We start from the raw sequence: 21762 nt of genomic DNA, 5'->3' as shown, positions 1-21762 counted from the left end.
ATAATGCATTTTATTTACACTGCACTTTTCATTTGAGGCAAGTCTCAAAGTGCTAGAATCAAATGAATCAAGGGTGCATCTTAGGTATCTTGATGTTTATTATTATTATTATTATTATTATTATTATTATTATTATTCTAAGGTATATATTTGGACCTAAGAGTTTCACTCTAACACCTAAAACCTTCCCAGGTAAAAAATACTAAACATAGGCTCCTAATAGTCCAAAAATTAATGTACCCATGATGGCACCACAAGAAAAAGTACAGTTTGGTACCTTTATTTCTGAGAGTGTATGAGCAGTACAGTTATTGTGCATTGATTGTATATATTATTGAGAGGTGTCACTGATCTGGGTTCAGGATTGTGCTTTTGGCCTGTTTCTAGACTGGCAGCTGTCTTTACATGTTATTGACACGTGTGTAAATACTAAACTTTAGAATGATCAGATGCATTGCACTAACACAGAGTTCCCATCCATAAAGTGAAATTATAGAAAGAAATCAAGAACTCTATCAATATGCATCATAATGCATCAAGATTATGAGTGAACCAATCAGGCAAAAGAGGAAAATCAGACAATTTTATACACACGATGATTGTGTTATGTATCTTGGAATGTGCAACAATATGTAGGATGGTTTTGTGTGAAAGTGTTGATCTTTGGTGGTAAATCTCTCTCTCTCTCTCTCTCTCTCTCTCTCTCTCTACACCTGCAGAGTCTCGGGGCCACGGACAGCTGGATTTCCACACATCATCCGTAAAAGACACACATTTGTTTCCATTTGTAACACCAACCCCCCCAACAAAAAAAAAGAAAAAGAAAAAAAAAAACACAGATTGTAAACTCGATAACCAGAGCCGCTTTGTGATTGGTCAGAGGAGCTGGAGCGCTGACTTCCTATTGGCCCGCTGCTCAAAACACGCGCGTTATGGCCACGCCCCGACGCGCTGGAACTGGATAAAAAGCAGGCGGTCTCGCGCAGAACGACATGTGACGAGCTGTCATCTCAGAAGAGACTCTTCCTCTCTTAACCTAAAGGACTTACAAAACCAGCGAGAATGAAAGTTGTGGGACCTACATGCGCTCTGAAGAGCAAGGTCGGCGGAGACGAGGTGGTCCGCTGCCTGTCGGATCAGAGCCTGAGCATCTCCAAGTGCAAGCTGCCGCTCCTGGATGAGCACATGAGCGTCTTCCTGCAGGACATGAACAGCTGCTACAGCAAGCTCAAGGAGCTCGTGCCCACGCTGCCTCCCAACAAGAAGGCGAGCAAGGTGGAGATCCTGCAGCATGTCATTGACTACATCTGGGATCTTCAGGTGGAGCTGAACGAGCCAGGAAAGAAGAGTTCCACTCCGCGCACTCCCCTCACCACCCTTAACGCAGAGCTCGCCAGCATCTCTGTCGAGGTAAATATACCCTACACAAGCCTTTATTCCACTCTTGCTTGTTTGAAGGAATCAGACAGATTGAATGAACCAAAGTATCTAATCTCAGTGTCTTTCCTTGCAGAATGGCTGCTCTGATGACAGAATTGCGTGCCGTTAAGACAGAAGGCGCACCAGACAACTCCGGGTATCCATGGTCCGAGTTCCAGCATCCCTGACCAAGAAAGACCAAGAGTGCTGTTTCACTCCTGACGCATTGAACTGTGTGGTGTATGCAGACTGTGGTCAAATCCATGAGGACATTCCTCGGTCAAATCAAATATGAAATATGGGATGATCATAGATTCATCATATTTCACGTGGTGCAACTTCAGCACAGATGGCTGTCTGCTGTGGAATCCACGGCACCGTTAACAACACGCAGCCCACCAACTTCTTGTTGATGTTGATGATGTTATTACTGGTTTCTTTTGTATTCTATAGAGTTTCTCTCCAATGCTTTTATATGGTCACACCTTTAGAAAGTTTTATACTGTTTATAAAGCGTTGATTTCTCAGATTGCTGAGCAAAAAAGAATGTATTGTATATTACAATGAACGTCTTATTGTGTTTTTTACAATGTGTATCTATCTGATGTTTTTTTTATTAAAACAAGACAAAAACCTTATTTCTGACTCGTGCCTTGTTCTGTGTGTGTGTGTGTGTGTGCGTGGTAGTATGTACTATTAGGCTTAATAAGGTGATATATGGACACTGGTTCCTTCAGAAACGCTTATAAATCAGTTCTCACACACTAAACATACTGTCTGTACATTCATGTATCTGGTAGCATTCCAAAAGTAGCAAAAAGTTCAGACTTATCCTGAAATCATTTATCCTTTAATAAAGAAAAGAATGCCAGAAATGAAGGGCAAGTCATTTTCATGCTGATCATACACCATGATCAGACAAATGGCTCAATGGCACACAGATAGAGGACGCACAGTCAGGTCCTAAGGATTGTGTAACCAAATATTCGACCAATATTGCTCATTAAAAGGAAACTGATGGTTAATTGATAGCCATTTGCACGTGGATTAAAAGCTAGTTTCATACATGATAGTGATCATATCAGTATTACTGGTTAATTCTTTTGCTTTCATTATTTAAGGATGTTTTGGAGTCTGGGAGCGCGCGGGTTAACTGTGTTTCAGAGCGCAAAAGCGGATCGCTCTAAGATTTATTCGGTCTCCTCGGTGCAGTGTTTTCCCTCATTTCCCTGCGCAGCTGCACGCCTCGCCAGTGTGTGTGTGTGTGTGTGTGTGTGTGATTGTGTGATAGCTGTGTGCCAAGCGCAGGGAGGGAGGGGGGGAGCGCGCAGACTGAGCGGCGCCGCGGCGCACCTGGGGAGCTTCAGGTTAAAGCGCGCCACATTCCAGCGCACACAGCTGATTGAAACATTAACAAACAGTAAAATCCACAAGAGCCCCGCGGCCGCAGATGCGCCAGGAAGACGGCCAAAAGGAGCTCTCAATCCCCTCTGGACACTTTCTCACACACGACTAACAACGGATCTTTTAATAAGAAAACAACGAATTTGAATTTAACAGCAAAACCAAAACAAGGCTGGAGTGTCTGCATCTTGCTTGACTGCTTGGAAGTACTGTACATGTTGCATAAGTCGGTCTATTGTTTATTATTAATGCACCAGATGCACAGAGAGACTAAATCTGACACATTTGACCTCATCTAGAAGGCGCGTGCCTCTCCTAAATGAACTAATTTTATTCCATACACACATATTCTGTAGAAAAAAATGAGTTCTTTAAATGTTCTTAGCTTAGAACACTCTCTCTCACAGGCAAACACACTGTTTTAGGGAGAAACCAAAGTGTTTTAACTTGTCTTCTGTGTACACATTAACCAAATAAGAATAAAAAAAGTGCACTAGGGTTGTAGGGTTCTACATAGAACCTTTAATGGTTCCTGCAGAGGAAAAAAGTACCCTTTAAAAGGAGACTTTAATGGCTTGTTCATGCTTAGGGGGAAAAAATTCTTTTAAATGTTCATTGCAAAGTTAAGGGTTCTACTTAACCCTCTTTCTCAGTAGGCTTCTACAAGAACCTTTAAGGGTTCCCCTCTCAGAAAGAGTTCTAAGTAAAACCTTTAATTATCCAATAAACATTTAAAAAATTCTTCTAATACTGAACAAACCGTTAAAATGTCTTTGTTTAAAGGGTCTTTAAATGTTTATTGGATAATTAATGGTTCTACTCAGAACTCTTTAGGACAGGGAAACAGTCTTGTAGACTCCTACATAGAACTTTTATGGGTTCCCCTAGAGGGACAGCTTAAGAATACTTAAGGAGTCCAGATTTTCTAAGATTGCTGGCTTATCTCTTAGGAAACCCTTAAAGGCTCTATGTAGAAAACTGTGACAGACAGTTTCCTATCAAACAGGGTTCCATGAAGAACCACATTAGGAAGCTAAAAATCCTGAACCACCTAAAGAAAGAGATGTAATCATTTTTAAGACTCTAAGTTCGACTGAACCCAGCCTATCATGAGAACTATCATGAAAACTTCACATTTTCCCCAAAATTATAACAAAAATAATCATCCTTTCAATATGTACATGAAAACAAACGTTGTATGCTAGTATAGAAATGCTTTTTGTTTGTTTTTGGCGCCACCATGTGGCCAAAAACAAGACTTGACACTCATACTTCAAACTCTGCAGTCAATGAATCATGTTTAAATATAAATTTTATTTACAACAATATCAACATCAAGGAAAAGAATAAATTGTATTGCGATTTACATCCGATAGAACATCAGCTTATTCACTCCCTTGTCCACATAAATTAATCAGACCCTTGCCCAGGACTCAAAGCAAACATTGTGATTTCTCATTTCCAAATATATTTCATCATGATCCAAAGTATTCTACTTGAAAATAAAAGACAAAAGAAATAAAAGATTTCCTGCCCAAAGATTTTAAGAATGCTTGGAGAGAAAAGACTGATATGTTGCCTGTTTGTCTGCTATTACTTAAAAAAAAAAAAAAAATCTCTATGAACTGGCCTTGAAATAAAAGAATTTACATTGGTTGGGTACAGCATGAAGTACAAAATCATAATGAAAAGCTTATATGATATGTACCTTGCACTCTGTTCATTCACACAAAAAGACTACTGGAAAGGTTAAAATTTCAGCAAAGCAATGAAATATCTATATCTTTGGATTGTGCAATTTTTTTAAAGGTAGATTTATGAAGACCCAGCGCTTAGAAGTGAAATCATTAATGACAGTAACAGCTAGCTCACAGAGAAAAGCTGAGCAAATAACCATCTTATTCAAATTCACCACCATGTCCTTAAAATGTACATGAGATAAAAACACAAACATAAACCATGATGTCTTCTTAATGTAACTGCTTGATCAGACAGGATTTCTCCGTTTCAATTCCACAGAAAAAAAAAGTGCCCTCCAAAAACAAATGGCTGTCATCACTGCAATACTGTAAAGAAAACGAGGCTAGATCAGAAAAGATAAAAATCTTTTAAAAATGTATTCCCTTTGAGAAAGTTAAAATAGAATTAACACCCAAAGCAATATTGACCTAAAATATAATATGCTGGACCTCACATAGGCCAAATCTGTGCAAAAATGTACAGTATAGAATAAGGGCACATATGATACATTTGGAGCGTACAGCATGTACAAGTCTGTTCTTATTCACATATAAAACAAAAAGCCCATTTAATACTGCAGTACCTTTTGCTCTGTTATTTTAATGGTGCACCATTTTAACATATATGGCATAGAGAAGAGGATTATTGCTCGTAGCTGCATATAGTGTGGAATTGGAGCAGTCTGTCCTGAAAACAAGGTTTCTGCTAAAACATGTCTCACCACCAAGAAGGTCTTTTCTGAACATATAGAGTCTTTAAATAAGGCTAGAACGAGCAAGACATATTGCAGATATTCTTTTCCTTATTAGCCTTGTGATAAAGTGCATCCCCACCCAGCACCAGGGCAGTTCCACAGCGAGAGAAAAGCACACCCTCTGGTGGTGAAGTATGGCATTACACTCACACACAGCTTCGTATAAGAGCACGAGTTTGGCTGCAGATAGAGGGTTGCGCTCAAACTCTGTTCTGGGGCACACTCAAATGCTTCAGTGAGTATTAAAACACAGTGATGTGGACGAGTCCTCTGTCTCATGTCCAGCTTTTCCGTTTGCAGCAGTAGCTGGGCGGTGCTGTGTGTCTGCTCTCAGGGTTTGCTCAGGGTGTGACATGACTCTGCTCTGCTTTACTCTCTCGCTGCAACAGTACTCTGCTTCAGTACTTCTGCAAAATAACCAATACAAAAGCCAAGTTTGGTTACGAATACTAATAAGTGTCATACTTTTTTTTTTTTTTTTTGGCTGTTTGCTGAATATTAGCGTTTACATTCTACTACCATGAGCTATTAAGAAAAATACGCTGGTCAAATTCTCTTTCAAGAGAGACAGAGAGAAATTAAAACTAAACAACTTAAAAGACTCCTAATGCACACTGTTACTGCTGTGTACCTGATCAGGACCCAATGGCATGCGACCCATGCCCATGGGGTTCATTCCCATCTGCCCTTGCATTGGCATCATCTGTCCTGGCCCATTCACTCCTCCTTGCATGGCTCCGTTCATCATCATGCCCCCATACTGCGCTGGTGCCCCCTGCTGGGAGAACTGCTGCTGCTGCGGGTATGAACTGAAAAACAAAATAAAAATAACGGGGAATTGATTTTAAGCAATATAGCTTATTAAAGATTAAAATACAATTCTAAGACTGCTGTTATTGCTTTATTTATTATTATTATTATTATTATTAATAATGATCATCATCACCATCATAAGCATCCTAATGTAACAGAAATAAAAAAAAAACACCACACACACAAAATATAGCTATTTTGTTATATTTTGCCACTCACTTGTTCATGGGCATGCCACCCTGACCCCATCCCTTCATATCTGCCGACTGGTACATGGGCCCGCTCTGAGGGTGCTGTTGCATCATGGGATTCGGAGGGCCCCCCATACGACCGGCCATTATATTAGGTGGGCTGTTGCCGGTGGCCATGAATGAGGGGTCACCCTGCTGGCCCATAGCTGCAATCACACCACAGAGGCATTAATCAGTTTACACTGTACAAAAGCATAGTAACATCATTCCATCTTTCCAACATTTCAGTTAGTTGTATAACTATCACAGACAATGTGTTATGAATCATTTTCTTTTTTTAACGCTCTAACAATGCTGGATGTTAACCCACCATAGTTTCCTCCATAGTTAAATGGCTGCTGGCCGGGCTGGTTCATGGCTGTTCCTCCCATAGGGGTGTCCATGCCAGTGGGAGCAGTGACATTGGGAGGGGGGCTGAAGCCTCCAGTTGCGGCCTGCTGCTGCTGCTGCTGTTGCTGCTGCTGCATCATCATCATCATCTGCCGCCTTCTCATCTGAGTTATCATCTCTCGATTTCGCTGAGCCAACATCTGAGCGTTCAGAAAACTAGGCTGAGAGAGAGAGAGAGAGAGAGATGGAGAAGTGGTCAGTAAGTTTGTTAAACTTTAAGGTTAATTCAAGTCAATATAAATGACTATAAAAGAACTCAACATTTTGTTTTGTATTAAATCTGAATTTTTTTTTTTTACTCAGCACTGGCCATGTGTCCAGATTATGTGTGAATTCGTTTGGTGGGTGAGCAGTGAGATACCTGTCCTCCCATGCCAGGTTGTATCCTAGGCTGCATGCCAGGCCTCACTCCAGGGTTTGCCACTGGTGCAGTCTCCATTTTCATCGCCATGGCCTGCCGGCTCTGGTTCATAAACTGTAAAATGACAATACAGTGTCACTCAGGCATAATTCAACCTAACTCAGGCCACCAGTTCATGTGTTTAAGTTTGAGTAACCAGCCAGAACTAACTCGGGCATTGTGTTTCAGGTGATTTTCATGGCAGTGTACAATACAGATACCAGCATGGGCTTATGTCTCTGAGCATTATTGCTAATAAATAATAATGATTATTACAAGACGGTTGTCTTGTATTAAAATCATTCAGAAAGCACTCAAGAAAGATATGCACGATATCTTGATCTCTCACCTGCTGTCCCTGAAGCCTCTGCTGAAGATGCATTCTGAGTGGCTGCTTAGCGTTCATCATGCGTGGACGCATCATGCCAGGGGGGTGGTTCACCATCGCACCCATCTGCTGCATCATTGGGTTAAATCCCGGTCCCGGATGGCCCTGCATGGGGCCCGGGCCAGGACCAGGACCAGGACCAGGACCAGGACCAGGATTAGGACCAGGTCCGGGCCCAGGCCCATAGCCTCCCTGCATGCCCATGGAAGGTGGACCAGGATAACCTGCTCCATACATGACTTTAGGATCCATACTCATTGATGAATCAGGAGATGGGCCTGGGAAAGCATCTGTAGGAGTTGCTGGTTGCTCTGTGCTTTGACCCTGTGAGAAGAGAATATTGAGCTTATGTTACATTATCGTAAAAAGGATTCACTGTTAACAAAACAGTGTCAGGATTCAAAAAATCTAATCAAATCAAGAGAAATGTCTCCTGGTACATTCCAAACACAGGACAGGAGTGTAAACTACAGCTGTGTGTTTGTTTTTGTGTCTTAGGCTACCATGTCATGTGTTATGTGGTGACACTGCCTTTCCACTGCCTACTGGAATGTGTCGGTGACAAAAATGTATCTATGTAAAATGTATCTGTTGTGTTACAACACAAGAGATACACTCCAATATCTGGTATTCCAGACTCTTCTCAGACCTGGCCAACAAGGTCTGGGATCCCAAGAGCTCGGTCAATCTCCTCCAGGCCGAGGTTGTCTGTGTTGTTGAGGAGGGAGTCGAGCTGGTCAAGCAGAGCTCGCTCGTCACTCTGCCCTTCAGTGGTGGATGGAGGAGCAAGCAGATCATCCAGGGGGTTGCCAAATGGCAAGCTGAACACACACACACACAAAAAATGAATATAAGTGACATGTACATGCACTAATGTATATATATCCACAATTTAAGTAGAAAGAAGTAGTTTAAGTAGATATTGTAATTAGAGTATAGAAGGAACAATCTATAAACCAGTTAAATAAGTTCATTCTCAGACACTTATGGATCATTTCATGTACTAGCATTGTACACAACTTTTTAAACACCATGACAAATAGCATAGATATGGTCAGTGGATTAGACTAAAAAGGTTTTCTCAGGTGTTGTGCTTAGTGGTTTGTCATTTGCAATTTCAGTCAGTTGGCTGGTTCTTGGTCACGTTGAGTGATGGAATTACCAGACCAGACGTTCAAGACTAATGGAGTAACTTATCCATAATGCTGTATATGGATAACTGATAAAAGCTTCACCTGTTTGCATTAGGGGGTCCCTCCATGCCCATGCCACACTCTGGCCATGATGGAGACTGAGGAGGATGTGGCTGCCCTCTGAATGTGTTCATCCCCATCTCATTTTGACCTGCACACACACATACACATTCAATAAACAGGGTAACTCTTCCCAGACGCGCAGCATACTTTTCAGATCTTAGGCAGGTAATAAATAAATAATTCACTCAAACCTTACGATAATTATATTCACTAGCCCACACACGTTATATGATGCACACATATATAAGCATAACAACATACCCATATCCATTAATTGCTGCTGTAGCATGGATCTGGGTGTTGGCACACTGTTTGACCTGTTGATCATGGGACCTCCCATCATTCCTTTGGGATTTGGATCCATCCCTGGACAACCCATACCAGGGTGCCCGTTAGAGCCCCCTGGACTGCCCCCAGAGCCTGGTATCCGCCAATCACCTGGTCCCATCATAGGTGGCATCTGGTTCATGCCCATTTGCCTGTTAGGACCTCCTGTGGAAAGAGCAAGAGATCAGGATGAAGGGAAAAGACTTTCATTAAGCAGAATATTAAAGATCAAAATACTGTCAATATCAAATCTTAGTAAGGGATGTGTGACTATTAATGCGGAATATTTCTTCTCACCCATGCCTATGTGGCTGTCCAAGCTCTCCTGTTTAATGAGAGAGGAGGGAGCACTTCTCCTGCCCGTTCCTCTTGCCCCACTAAATGGTTTACTGTCCACAGACATTGCTCTCTGGAAGGGCACTCGAGGCCCGGGGCCCATCCCTGCACCCTCACGATCTACACCAGGAAAGAAATTTAGATAAATTAGTTGGGTCGAATCATATACTGTTGAGTACCACGAGCTTCCTCAGATCTTCCCATACTATTAACATCTCTTGTGGTTATCTGCTGTAAACAGTGATATTGCAGAGCCAAGATCATGTCTTACCATGTGCAGCGCTGTTGGGTCCATTCCCTTTCTTATTTTCTCCATCTGTGCTTCCAGAATCAGCAAACATCCCAGAACCAGGTTTCAAGCCTCCTAGAATGCTCTCCAGGGTTTGCAACTGTAAGAAGAGAAACATTCAATTTATCTGTAAATACTACCAATGAATCAGAAATTGCACTAAATATACAAAGTGCAATTAGAGGTGTGTATCGGGACTGGGATCACGTGGAACCCAATGTGGTTTTTACTCTCATGCCGGCAGGAGCGGGTGGTCAGATATGAAGCTTTCAGAGTCACACTGATTAATACGGCAGCGCATTGGATGCGGCAGGGTGCTGGCACAGTTTACTGCTTTTGGTGTAAATTGGGCTGTACTTATTTATCATACATTTATTGATCTTCAGTAACTGCTTTTTTCTGGTCAGGGTTGGTGTGGTTTACATTACATATTTCTTCATATTTTGGAAAATAGAACCACCCAGGATCATTTAGAAACATTGAGCAGCAAACAAAAATAGCTGTGGGAGTGGGTGAGATGGGTCAGAATTCTAACGGGAACAGGAGTGGGATTAAGTCTCATTAAAAGACAGGATAGTGTGTCATCTGAAAAAAATTTAAGCCATCATTGCATTCTCACATACCTCATCAGGCGGTTCAATTTTGACCTTGCTATCCTGGCTGCTGGAGTCGGTAGTTGTGACTCCTACTGCCCCAACACCACGACCCTCCAGCTCATCCAGTCCTGGTTTGCCCTCAATGCCAGTCTCCTTGGTATCATCCTTGTTCAGAAGATAGTGGAGCAGAGCGTTTGGCTTCTTTTCACTGTGCTGCTCCTGCTTGACCTCTAATCCTACGCCCTCTGAGCCCTGGTGCTCTGAACCAAGGCTGACCTTCCCCGTGGCCTCAGCTGTGATGCGTGCCACCTCGTCTGGCGTGTTGCCATTCTGCAGGAGCTTGTGGAGGATCTTGTGTTTCTCCTGTAGAGAATGAGAAGAGAGATGGCCACCCATGCACCCCGTTGATGACACGCATCCTGAACCGTGCTGCGCTGTGGTGCCTCCTGACGAAGCAGATGATGATGAAGATACACCTGTGGAAGATGGGCTCGTCATGCAACCTCCAGCCTCTTTTGGGTCAGCACCAATGGGAGTGGAAGCACGTCCAGGAGGGGGCGCTCCAGTTCCTGCTCCCAAGGCAAGCTCTTCTGGTGGAGATGTAAGCAGCTGGAGTAGCTTTTTATGGCCCTTGCCTTCTGGACCCTTCCGCTGCACATCAGCTCCAGTCTGGCCATCTTTGTTACACTGACTATCTGGCTTATCTGTTGAAGTTTCTGATGTGTTCGCATGTTGCTGGTCTGTCCCTGTACTAGGAGTACTACCAGGGCTCTTCGTTTCACCCGTATTAGGCCCTTTACTGGCTCCAGACTGGTTTGGTTGACCAGGCTGAGTGGAGTTGATGCTGGGAGAGCTGTCTGATTTGTGAGAAGGTGAGGTGAGAGTGGAGGGAAGGGAGGAGCCTACTCCCTCACTGATGGCCTGTAGGGCATTGAGAGAGCTGCTTGAGAAAGTGCTGCCACCAGAGGAGCCACTACTACCAGTCATTCCAACAGGCCCCATAGGAGAGTGCATACCTGTTAAAGATATATAGTAATACAAAAAACATAAGAAAATGGAATGCTTGTAAAAAGTGTAATTCTGTTATTTAGCGGCAGTTGTAACTACATGATAAATACAGGAGACAGATGCACACGTGTAAATGTAAAGCTCATACCTCCTGGAGAGAAGGGGCTGGCTCCCATCTTGGGGCTTCCTCGTATCCGTGGAGATCCCATGATGCTCTGCTGAGATGGGTTCATACCTGGGCTACCATGGGATGGACTTGTCATGCCCAGCCCATATCCTCCGCTATGGAAGTGCTGTGGATGCTGATTCATTCCGGGATGCCCCATCTGATTCATCTGGTTCATTTGACTCATAGGGTTGAGCTGATTCATCTGATTCATGGGGTTCATCTGGTTCATCTGATTCATTGAACCCATTTGATTCATCTGATTCATCTGATTCATTTGGTTCATCTGATTCATCTGGTTCATCTGATTCATAGAGTTCATCTGATTCATTTGGTTCATCTGGTTCATTTGATTCATCTGGTGCATTGAGTTCATCTGATTCATTCTGTTCCCAGGGCCATACATGGGGCCTCCTCTGGGACCCATATGCCCTGAGTCATTCATGCCGTAGCCTCTGGCATTGCCCATGCCCATCTGCCCACCTGGAGTCATGTTCATTTGGGAATTACCCATTCCTTGGGAACGCATTACACCTCCCTGGTTTGGCCTGTAACCATTCTGTTCCCTAAAAGAGAAGGAAAAAATTGTGGATGAGTAAGACCAGAGTAGGGTCTCAGCATGGGAAAAATTTAACATAACGGCTATAAATCAATGCAAATCTGAATGAATTTGTACACCATCTATAAAATATCCAGTGAGTTATGTGTATATTTAAGACATACCCTAAAGAATGGGATCAATGGACAATACACTAATGGAGGCACTAATAAAGTTGCTGGCAAATAAATGGGCACAAGAGATATTAACAGTAATCTGGTAAGGAAAGTGAATACTAAAGGCATGAGCTTCTCTAAGATGGGAATGAAAGTGAAGTATACTAATGTCTATACTAAAGGAATAAGGGAGGGGGAAGCAATGAAGTACTTGAAGTCACCCAAATCGTGTTTTTTTTTAATAATAAAAGAAAGAGGCAATACCAGCGCATTGACAATTTATGCACTCAAGTTAATTCCCCTAAATTAAGACCATTTTATAATTTTAAGGTTATGTCAGTCGAAGTGCATAAAAATCTGTAAGAAATTACACTTATAGAACATATACATTCATATTAAGACTAAAGGAACAGAGAATGCAAACCTCTGCAGTAGGTGAGTGGAGAGGTAGCTGTGAGGTTCGTTGGTATGTGGGTTTCGGCATAGCTCGCTGCGTGTCTGCGCAGTTACTGGAGTTCCGTCAGAAAGGGAAAAGTGGTACAGTGGAGTCTCTGCTCGACCACGTATGCAAGCTAGAGAGAGAAATTGACAGAATTATTCATGATTCCAAGACAGGTAGGTTTTATGCTTTCTCCAGGGAATGCCAAGATGGTTTCTATGTGACGCATCCTAAATATCTAACAACGCTTTATTGATTGAGAGAATAATAGTTACATCTTTAACTACACTAGTACCATGCAAAACATATGTGAATTAATTATGTAAAATGTCTGCACAGGTGAGAGGTTCTCACAGATTTGGACTTACCCTCCTGGTAGTGTCGTTTGCAGGACCAGGGCTGACCTTCACTGTGATGCAGGAACATCTGCAAACACCTGCGCACCAGATCCTCCCAGCCAGGACGCATAGTGGTGTGTAAGGAGCTTTGTTGCTCGATCTCGATCAGCTTACCTGTTATTAAAAATATACATACATAGATTTACAAGCAAAGCCATAATTTGATCCACATCCCAATAACCACAATGATCCATAAGAATCCATGAGGATTCTACTGCAGCACCTTAAATTATAAATGAATTACAGAATAAGACCAGACATGATCACCTGAGAGCTCGTGCCTGGTGCTGAATCTCTCTGTGCGCTCCACGGCAGTCACTCTCCGCGCCACACAGATCATACAAGACTGCAGATCTGCACACATGACATGTACACTTAAGGATTTATCGCTCAATCTCCAGGACTGTGAGAAGGATAATACTCAACCTCTTAAAAGTGCAACCAATCAAGTAAATGTAAATGCAAAAGGACCACAACAGTCTCTCTATCCCTTACAAATTTCATTCATCTTAGAAACACTGCGAGTGGGAACACACACTGGATGAGACATCAGTCCCACACAGCACCATCCTCACACACACTGCTTCTTTGAATGTATGAGTTGTATTGTGATATTTAACATTACACATGGTCAATTGTATAGTTGTGATTTTGCGTGAGTCATTAGGTGTGTGTAGATGCATGCTTGGAGAAGAACTGCACCTTCGCCCTCCTCCATCATGGCTTTAGGCTGGGTAAGCGCGAAACATTGCATGGTCTCGTAACGTGGCCTTCCTGCTCCATCCTCCACTCCGGGGCCTCCATGGCCGAACTTCACCAACATCCGACAGTTAAAGGTGTGGCTTTTCTGACGAGAGGCATCTCCAGTCCATGAAACACCATTCCCTCCTATACATATACACACATACAACAGATTTTAGCATGGAAATTTCAAAGCTAGAAGTATATATGGAGGTAAATGGAAAGTTGTGTACCAGTGGCTTTGGGCAGGTTTTTCTGCAGCTCCTCACGGTCCTCCTGATGCAAGATGTTATAGACACTGGTGTTGATCAGCTCCTCCTGCTTGTACTGCAGATACTGAGTCACGTTGTCGGACACAAACACGATGTTTCCCTCTCTGTTCACCACAAAAAGGAAGCCATCCAACGCCTGAAAGAGTAAGAGACAGAGAGATTGAGGCAACAAGGACAAAAAAAATGCAAAAAGGATCAAACATGATAGGTAAATGTTCCAGTGATCTTGCTAACCTGCAACAGCAGAGGGCCAAGATGGTCCTTGTCGATGACCCCCTGACCCGTAGAGGACACGTCTGCCTTTTGGACATCATCATCGCCACATGAACCCTTTCCTGCAAAGAATCAGTACAAATAACATGAGCATGGTCAAGCAGCTGGTCATATCAATACAACATGAAAAGACAAAAAAATTACTGACATTTTCATTGTCAATGGCACTATAATTAGAGACATTGAGTTGGTTATTGGAGCTATTGGTGCTATATTTTTTCAAATGGTATCAAAAAGTATAAAAAGTGTTTAAGTTCACATTCTAAAAATGTACTAGCAATATACAAACAATGCCTTTACGGCACAGACATCAGCTCTAACAACTTTTCCTTTTCTGGTCCTCCCAACTTTACAAATGGTTGCAGTGTTTAAACAATTATTTTGTCATACTGTCATCAAGAATGGATTAATTTTTAATCTATGCAATTCTAATTGAATCACAGATTTCTCACCAATTTTTTTTAATGGTATTGATGAAAATATTAAAACTCATTTTAAATGTTAAAATTCATTCATCCATGTACTTTTTTCCCACAAAAATGATGTAGTTGATTTACTGTCATCATTGTGACTGCTTTGATCATCTTTCAGCTTAAAAGAAAGTGAAAAATGATACAAAATTGCCATGCATCTGTTGCATCAAGTTGATGTTGTACAACCACCACCAGATGGCAGCACTTTACAAAAACCCCTGCTAGCTTTCAGGCCTTTTTTCAGTAATTATCACGAAAAAACAAACAAACAAATTAGTAATGAAAAGCATAGTGATGTCAAGCTGGAGCAGTGTTGCCCTACCTTGCTCTTTAATCTGCCGTATCTGGCGTACTGTCTCTTTAAGGATGGCGCATTTGTCCGGTTTGACGTTGAAGTTATCGATGTCGCTGAGGTTAGCTGAGATCAGCTCAGCGAGCTCCTCGATGTATTTACACTCCTGTTCTCTCCGTCGCTTATCACACCTGAATAAAGACATACATGTGCATTCAAAAATTGATAAGACTGGTGTGAAATTTCAGCTCATCTTCATACATTCTGATACATACAAACACACACACACACACACACAAACACACACTTACCCCAGTCCTGGTGTGTCACAAGTGGAAAGTTTACGTTTCCGGTCGTAGCCCAATGGCTCCAGAGGGTTTTCCCCGGGTCCACTCATCTTCAACACATATCAGCACCTACACACACACATGCAAACACACATTTAATTGTGCGTATGAAATGTAAACACAGAACAGAATTAGCTCAGTATTAAGGAATCTAGGAAATGATCTAAGTGCATCATTTTGTGTATGTGTGTGAATCGGGCAGCTTATTTCTAAGTATTCCCACATTTAGTTGAAAGTAAGGAATTTTCCAGCTGAGAAAGACAGCGAGTAAGCGTGTGTGTGTATACACTGATGATGACTGAGTGAAGCAGGGCCCCAGGAGAAATGGGTCATGCCTCGTTCAGTGTGTGTGTGTGTGTTTCTCTGCAGTACCGACTCACAGAGGGTCAATACTCTCCCTCCGGAAGCTGGAGCACAGTGTGGATTCTCATAATGAGGCAAAGTCGAAGGGATCGATATCATTTAAAAGGCAGTTTCATGAAAAAACACCCAGGACTTGATGCTAACGTGTGTATTTCAGGAGCAAAAAGGTTCACAATTTTTCCACTCTCGGGAAATCATATAGAGTAAAGCTTTTATTTTGGTTATCAGTGCTAAACAGGACTCCAAGATCACCGCACAGTCTCGTATTACACATACACACTTGCCCAATTCTGTTGTTTACTACCATTCTTATCACACACCTCTTTCTCCCTCTCTCCATCTCACTACTGCGCACATTTCTCCCTCTCCCTCTTCTCTTTTTCTCTCACCTGCACATCTTCACTTCCCACTGCAGAATCTTTCTGACAAAAGCTCATTCTCTTTCTCTATATAGTCCTCAGTCTCCTCTTTGTATTAGGGCTATCAGAACAAATTTCATTATTCCATAATATTATATTAAACATGCCTAATATTTAGGCATGTTTCAGATTTCACATTCTACTTTTAGACACTCAATATAAGACTATTATACAGAGATTTCCTAAACATTTTAGCTAAATGACCTAAACTGTTTGCTGTGAAACAAACTAAAATAGTGCTTTACTTGGCATATACTCTATGCAGATTCTACAATGCCATTATGTTACATCCTATGTAGTTAGCATATAAAGCGAATTGGAATTCAGCTGTAGTAGAGATGGGAGATGAAAAATCCAGCTCTGTGTTAGTGAAAAGAAAACATTACTGTGGGTAAATAAATAAAATGAATCTTATTAATGATAAAATTGTGATTTTGCCTATGTGACAAACTTCCTGCTTAAGAAAGTAGTTTACCTATTGCTTCATTATTCAAATTCTAAATATTGTAAGTAATTTCTGAAACAAATCTGATAGTCCAAGTCTATATCCATCTATCCTTCTCTCACTATCTCGTCTGGCTGTTCGTGTGTGTGTGTGTGGTTAGCATAGCCTTGCCTCGTGAATGACCCCTCTCAGAGTTCAGCGGAAACCTCTGAGAACAGGCCATCAGGTCACACTCTCTTCCCCTTGGCCTCGCACACATACACACAGACGAACACCCGCCCTTCCCCTTCCCTTCCACACAAACAGAGCCACGCATTCCTGCATGAGCTCATCATTCCTGAGTCGAACTGCGGGACGAAACGACGACTTTATGCAACTCGCTGCAGTGCCTGCCCAGACATGTGCAACACAGCAATACACACTTTATATCACACAACAAACTCTCAGTCGTCCCCCCATCCCCCTCTCTTTCTCTATCTTTCCCTGCATTCTGTCTCCTGACCCATCCGTTTTCATCCCGTTCCCCGCCCCCTCCTCCTTTTTCCTCACCTTTGCAGCAGTGGAGAATGATGACATCCACTCCGTTCCACCTCACATCCTGCAAAACACACGCTGAGAGTCACTGGATGGATACAATTTCACCAAGAATGCCAGGATAAAGTCTTTTCAACACAATTACAAGTGCAGTTCAGTGCTTACTTCAGATCCCACGCTCAAATGATCAATAAAGAATTAGTGTGTTAAAATCTGGTTCTAGAGACGCTTTGCTCTGACTGAGATGAGCATATTGAAGCCAAAAGCCTGATCCCAGATCGGCATTATAAACATTTCAGAGATTCCTGCTTTTAGAAGGAGCGTCACACTTTCACTTACCTCTGAGTGACAATGTGGAAGCTCTGATAAAAGACCCAGGCACAGAGGGCATCTACGGCTTCAGCAAGGCCACCACTGCTCCAGAGAGAAAACGCCAGAGAAAGAGAAAGAGAGAGAGAGACATATTACACCACTATATCAATGACTACTGAAGGCACTTCTCTCGCTGTTCAGAAGTCAGTTTTTGTTTCTTGACCCAATACTAGCGACGTCAGACTGGTTTGGAGCATTTGCAAATTGAATAATTCATTTTTATTCATAGGTCCTGGCACGAACTAGCTTGCACTTGTGACACGTAGACAGATTTGCAAAAATAATAAAGAGTTTGCTTGCTATTTAGCTTGCAAGATGGTTAGTTATTCTTTAATACAATGAAACCAGTAAGTGTTGGTAAATTGCCGTGTAAGGACATGCTGTTAGTGGAGAAGAATAAATGAAGGGGTTTGTGATACAGCGAAACAAAGAGAATTTTCCCTCCATGCCTGCATAAACTGAGACGCTTCCTACGCCATCTCATACAGCAGTTTGAGCTTGATTTGATCGATTTAAAGTTTGCTTTAACTTTAATTATAGCAGAAATCCCAAGCAGGACTGTACTCTCTCTCACAACCAACTAACTGTCAGTATGGAAAGGAGAGGGTTAAAAATCCAAGTTAATCTAGTTAAACATGCCTTAAGTTAACTCACCACTTCACGAAGATGTTGTGAAATTAGATTAAGATTAAAAGTGGAATTTGACGGCGTGTGCTGGCTGTAAAGAGTCTAAAGTGTCACTTTATACAGCTTAGCACACTGCAAAAGCTCATAGTTTAATGTTTTGTATCATTCTGCGTACATGTTCAAATATTAGGATAGTATTCAAATAATACTCTGAAAAATTTGAATAGTAGTTCTCCCTGAAATATACTTAATAATGAAGAATTTATTTATTAGGAGCATTAACCAAGTTAGCTAGCAGATCCACTAGCCCGGCATAAAAGCTCTGGGGCTTAAATTTACATGGTCCACGTCATCCTCTTATCTCTGACGTGTTTAGTGCAAAGCCGTGTGGAGATTACTTTGTGTTGTCACGAACTGAGCTGAAACTCCTGCTCACCAAACCAGTTTACACCGGTACTGAGAAAACCTGTTATATATGTAAAAATATGAATGTTACATATAAATGCCAAGTTAACAAATTTGACCCAAACGTTAAAGAGTATTTAACCATTTCAAATCACTTTCCTGAATTCAGGTGTACTTTAAGCATCTTTCTTCAAGGAAAAATATGCTCAGTGTGCTATAGAATGTATTAATGAGCTTTTTTTTTTTTTTTTTTTTTTTTTTTTTTATGAACTGGTTTTATATATATATATATATATATATATATATATATATATATATATATATATATATATATAAAAATTAAAATAAAAATACAGCTTTTAACTGTAGAGTGTAAACAGTTTCACTTTTTCCATTCAAGCTTCATATAAAGTGCAGCTTTGTGGGAGAATTATCTAGAACGTCCGAAACAGGAAGAAGTAAAAGCAGGCATCCTGTTTGTGTCCTCTTCACACTCGCTGCTCACACACACACCTTCACGTCATCACTTCCGTCTTCTATTAAAAGCCTGTGAGCTACAAACGCAGACAGCCGTGTTAACACACTGAGCAGCACAACTGCCTGATGCCTTCATTCCATTTCTGGTTCATGTTTCTTTTCTCTCTATCTGTAGGCTACATATTCACAAATTGCTCAATGTAGAGTTATGAAATTTAAGTCATTTAATTTCAGCAGTGACCAGGATGTGACATGCCTGGGGTACGGTTTGCGTTGCCTCGGTTTACGTCTTCATTTCCCATCATTCCCCTGTTACATACGGAACGTACCTGCATTATTTATGGAGCTGCTTCCTGTCATTATGCTAACACACGCAGCCCTAGATGCCTCAGGGAGCTTCCGTGAGCAGATTGCTGCTGCACTCCAACAGGCCACGCACAGTCAGAACACCGAGCTAAAGGCTAAGCTGCATTATTGAGAAGACACGAACTGAAATGCACTCACCTAAGCAGTAGACTGAATATGTATGCAAATATGTATGAAATATGTAAATAATGTGTATGTGGCTCAAGTATGCAGTAGGTAACTTCTCTCAGGAAAAATCTCACATTCCTCTTTCAGACAGTGTGTGAAAGTGTTGGTACTGATACTTAAATATAAATAGGAAGAAAGAGAAAAGGAGGAAGAAATGCCTTTTTTGTTTAGCAGGAATGTAATAATGAACTCTTTAGTATGTTTAAAGCCTAAGAAGCTATTAAAATAGCCTAAAATGGAAGAATTTACTTTAAAAAAAAAAAAAAAAAGCCCAGCTATATGAATAGCCTTGATATATCAATCAAAACCACCACCATGTTCTAATCCTGTCACAGCTAGCTGGCTAGTTAGCACCTTGTAAACTAACTCTTAACTGTCTTTATTATTCTCAGTGATTTATCTAAAAGGTAGCAAAATTTCACAAAATGTTCCACAGAAAACACAATTTTGCTCAACACTGACCATAGGCAAGTTAGCTAGCTGTCTTGTTTACTTACATTAGCTAAGTTTTAGCCAGCTAGTGAATCAGCCAAGTATGCAATGTTTATTAGCTAAGTTTCCATTCTTAGCCAACTAGCTAAGGTCCTGGATATCAGCAGTGATGAACAAAATCATGGCTTTTATGGAGTATTTTGAAGAGTTATTGCTACCATTAGATAAATCACTCGCATGTCAGAAGTAGATACTACTTAGATAGAACATGCAAAAAAAATAATGTCACGATGATACCAGCTTTTTTGGTAAATGGGTCACTTTGTGTCAGTGTTAATGCATGTTCTTAACAGTCCACTTTGTATTCCACCTTTTGTTGTAATATTTAGTCATTTGCAGATTGCAGTTAGCTATGTGTTAATGGCTAAGGGTAAGAAGTAGGTCATGTTGATTAATCCTGAGAGGAAAGTTGTGTGAAAGGAACTTGATCTGAATTTGCCTTTTCACAGATTGAGTGTGTGGAAATTTAATAAATCATCACCATGTGGGGGTGCTGTCCTATAACACTGACTGCTTTAAATCATGTTTTATACTCTTGGGTGGGTGGAATTAGCCGAATGACGTTGTACAGATGTAACAACGCCTACTCAGTTAGCAAAGGATGTCATTGTGACATCACTGAGATGGGTGGTGGGATTTAATCTGCATCCTACGGTGACCCATAAGTGAAAAACACACTAACAAAAAATGCAAGAAATAACAAAACCAACAACAATCATCAAATTCAGAAGCATCAAAAACATGACAGCATTAACTCAGCATGTGAATGGTAGATCTTTATTGTACTTCACATGCCCCTTGCTGACTGGACACAGCGTGTCAGCTTGACATGTGCTGTAGTCAATCAGCAGCGAGCGTGTCATGATCGATAAGAACTTAGCACTTACGTTTTGCATTTATGCTGTTGTGGTTTTTTGGTTTTGTTGTGGAGATTTTGATTTTTATGTGTTTTTAGGGGTGGGAACTTACTGGTCACTGCAGGATGCAAATTAAATTCTATCTCGATGACAGCACAACATTATCATTTGCTAACTGAGACATCATTACAATGGTACGTCATTACAACGGTACTTCGTTTGGCAACTTTCAGCCATATAATGTGTGATTTAAACCAGTTGCGTTCCTGAATTTGCTATTGTGTTTTGATTTTGCTGTTGTGTTTTTGATTTGTTCATGTGTTATGCACTTATGGGCCACCACAGCATCCTCATAATCTTAGCAATTTATTTAAAAGTGGTCATTTGTGTAAAAAATATACCATAACACCACAATTTTGTCCAACATTATCTAAACTATCTAACTAGTGCCTCAGATTTTCCGAATATGTTGTCCTCAGATAATTTGCATATTGGACGTGATCTGTTCAAACCTTGGTGCTTTTGCAAATTAAGCTCATACTTAATATTCAATTTTTTAAATAAACACACTGATAAAGTCACTGTTGTAATTAAAAAAAAAAAAGGCAAATTTAGTTAACCACTCTTCACCCAAGCACCAATTCATGTAATCAGAATCAGACATCCAGAAGTTGTTAACCAGTCAAAAGTCACATTCTTGAGTTTAGGGGCACTTTAAATAATAGCATGTTTGGAGCATGTGCTAAACATA

General features: G+C 41.2%; 2 protein-coding genes across 2 annotated transcripts in view; one reads left to right on the top strand and one right to left on the bottom strand.

The window, feature by feature from the left end:
• Window positions 1-979: 979 nt before the first annotated feature.
• id1 (inhibitor of DNA binding 1, HLH protein) lies at window positions 980-2057 on the top strand. Its single transcript, XM_026935227.3, has 2 exons — window positions 980-1410; window positions 1514-2057. Exons 1-2 carry the CDS (start codon window positions 1063-1065, stop codon window positions 1547-1549), a joined length of 384 nt encoding a protein of 127 aa, XP_026791028.1. The 5' UTR covers window positions 980-1062; the 3' UTR covers window positions 1550-2057.
• Window positions 2058-4117: 2060 nt separating this feature from the next.
• The window catches only part of ncoa3 (nuclear receptor coactivator 3), a 37482-nt gene continuing 19837 nt past the window's right edge, over window positions 4118-21762 (bottom strand). The window contains exons 2-24 of the mRNA XM_026935235.3: window positions 17587-17661; window positions 17263-17311; window positions 15451-15555; window positions 15170-15330; window positions 14336-14436; window positions 14063-14237; window positions 13791-13976; window positions 13356-13442; window positions 13059-13202; window positions 12676-12823; window positions 11520-12103; window positions 10391-11379; window positions 9750-9867; window positions 9440-9598; window positions 9077-9307; window positions 8795-8903; window positions 8209-8380; window positions 7521-7883; window positions 7133-7246; window positions 6692-6932; window positions 6350-6527; window positions 5949-6126; window positions 4118-5724 (exon numbers count right to left, since the gene is read on the bottom strand). Of these exons, the coding sequence (XP_026791036.3) occupies window positions 5716-5724; window positions 5949-6126; window positions 6350-6527; window positions 6692-6932; window positions 7133-7246; window positions 7521-7883; window positions 8209-8380; window positions 8795-8903; window positions 9077-9307; window positions 9440-9598; window positions 9750-9867; window positions 10391-11379; window positions 11520-12103; window positions 12676-12823; window positions 13059-13202; window positions 13356-13442; window positions 13791-13976; window positions 14063-14237; window positions 14336-14436; window positions 15170-15330; window positions 15451-15536 (4533 nt within the window). The 5' untranslated portion in view covers window positions 15537-15555; window positions 17263-17311; window positions 17587-17661 and the 3' untranslated portion in view covers window positions 4118-5715. The remainder of the gene's footprint in view (window positions 5725-5948; window positions 6127-6349; window positions 6528-6691; window positions 6933-7132; window positions 7247-7520; window positions 7884-8208; window positions 8381-8794; window positions 8904-9076; window positions 9308-9439; window positions 9599-9749; window positions 9868-10390; window positions 11380-11519; window positions 12104-12675; window positions 12824-13058; window positions 13203-13355; window positions 13443-13790; window positions 13977-14062; window positions 14238-14335; window positions 14437-15169; window positions 15331-15450; window positions 15556-17262; window positions 17312-17586; window positions 17662-21762) is intronic.

The sequence above is a fragment of the Pangasianodon hypophthalmus genome, chromosome 20 (genome assembly GCF_027358585.1).
Source record: "Pangasianodon hypophthalmus isolate fPanHyp1 chromosome 20, fPanHyp1.pri, whole genome shotgun sequence".
Taxonomy (NCBI): Eukaryota; Metazoa; Chordata; class Actinopteri; order Siluriformes; family Pangasiidae; genus Pangasianodon; species Pangasianodon hypophthalmus.
This window is presented reverse-complemented; position numbering and strand designations above follow the sequence as displayed.

Coding starts and splice junctions, on each gene's coding strand:
- id1 (XM_026935227.3), top strand. CDS start 1,063: ATGAAAGTTGTGGGACCTACATGCGCTCTGAAGAGCAAGGTCGGCGGA. Junction 1,411..1,513: donor TCGCCAGCATCTCTGTCGAG/GTAAATATACCC, acceptor CTTTCCTTGCAG/AATGGCTGCTCTGATGACAG.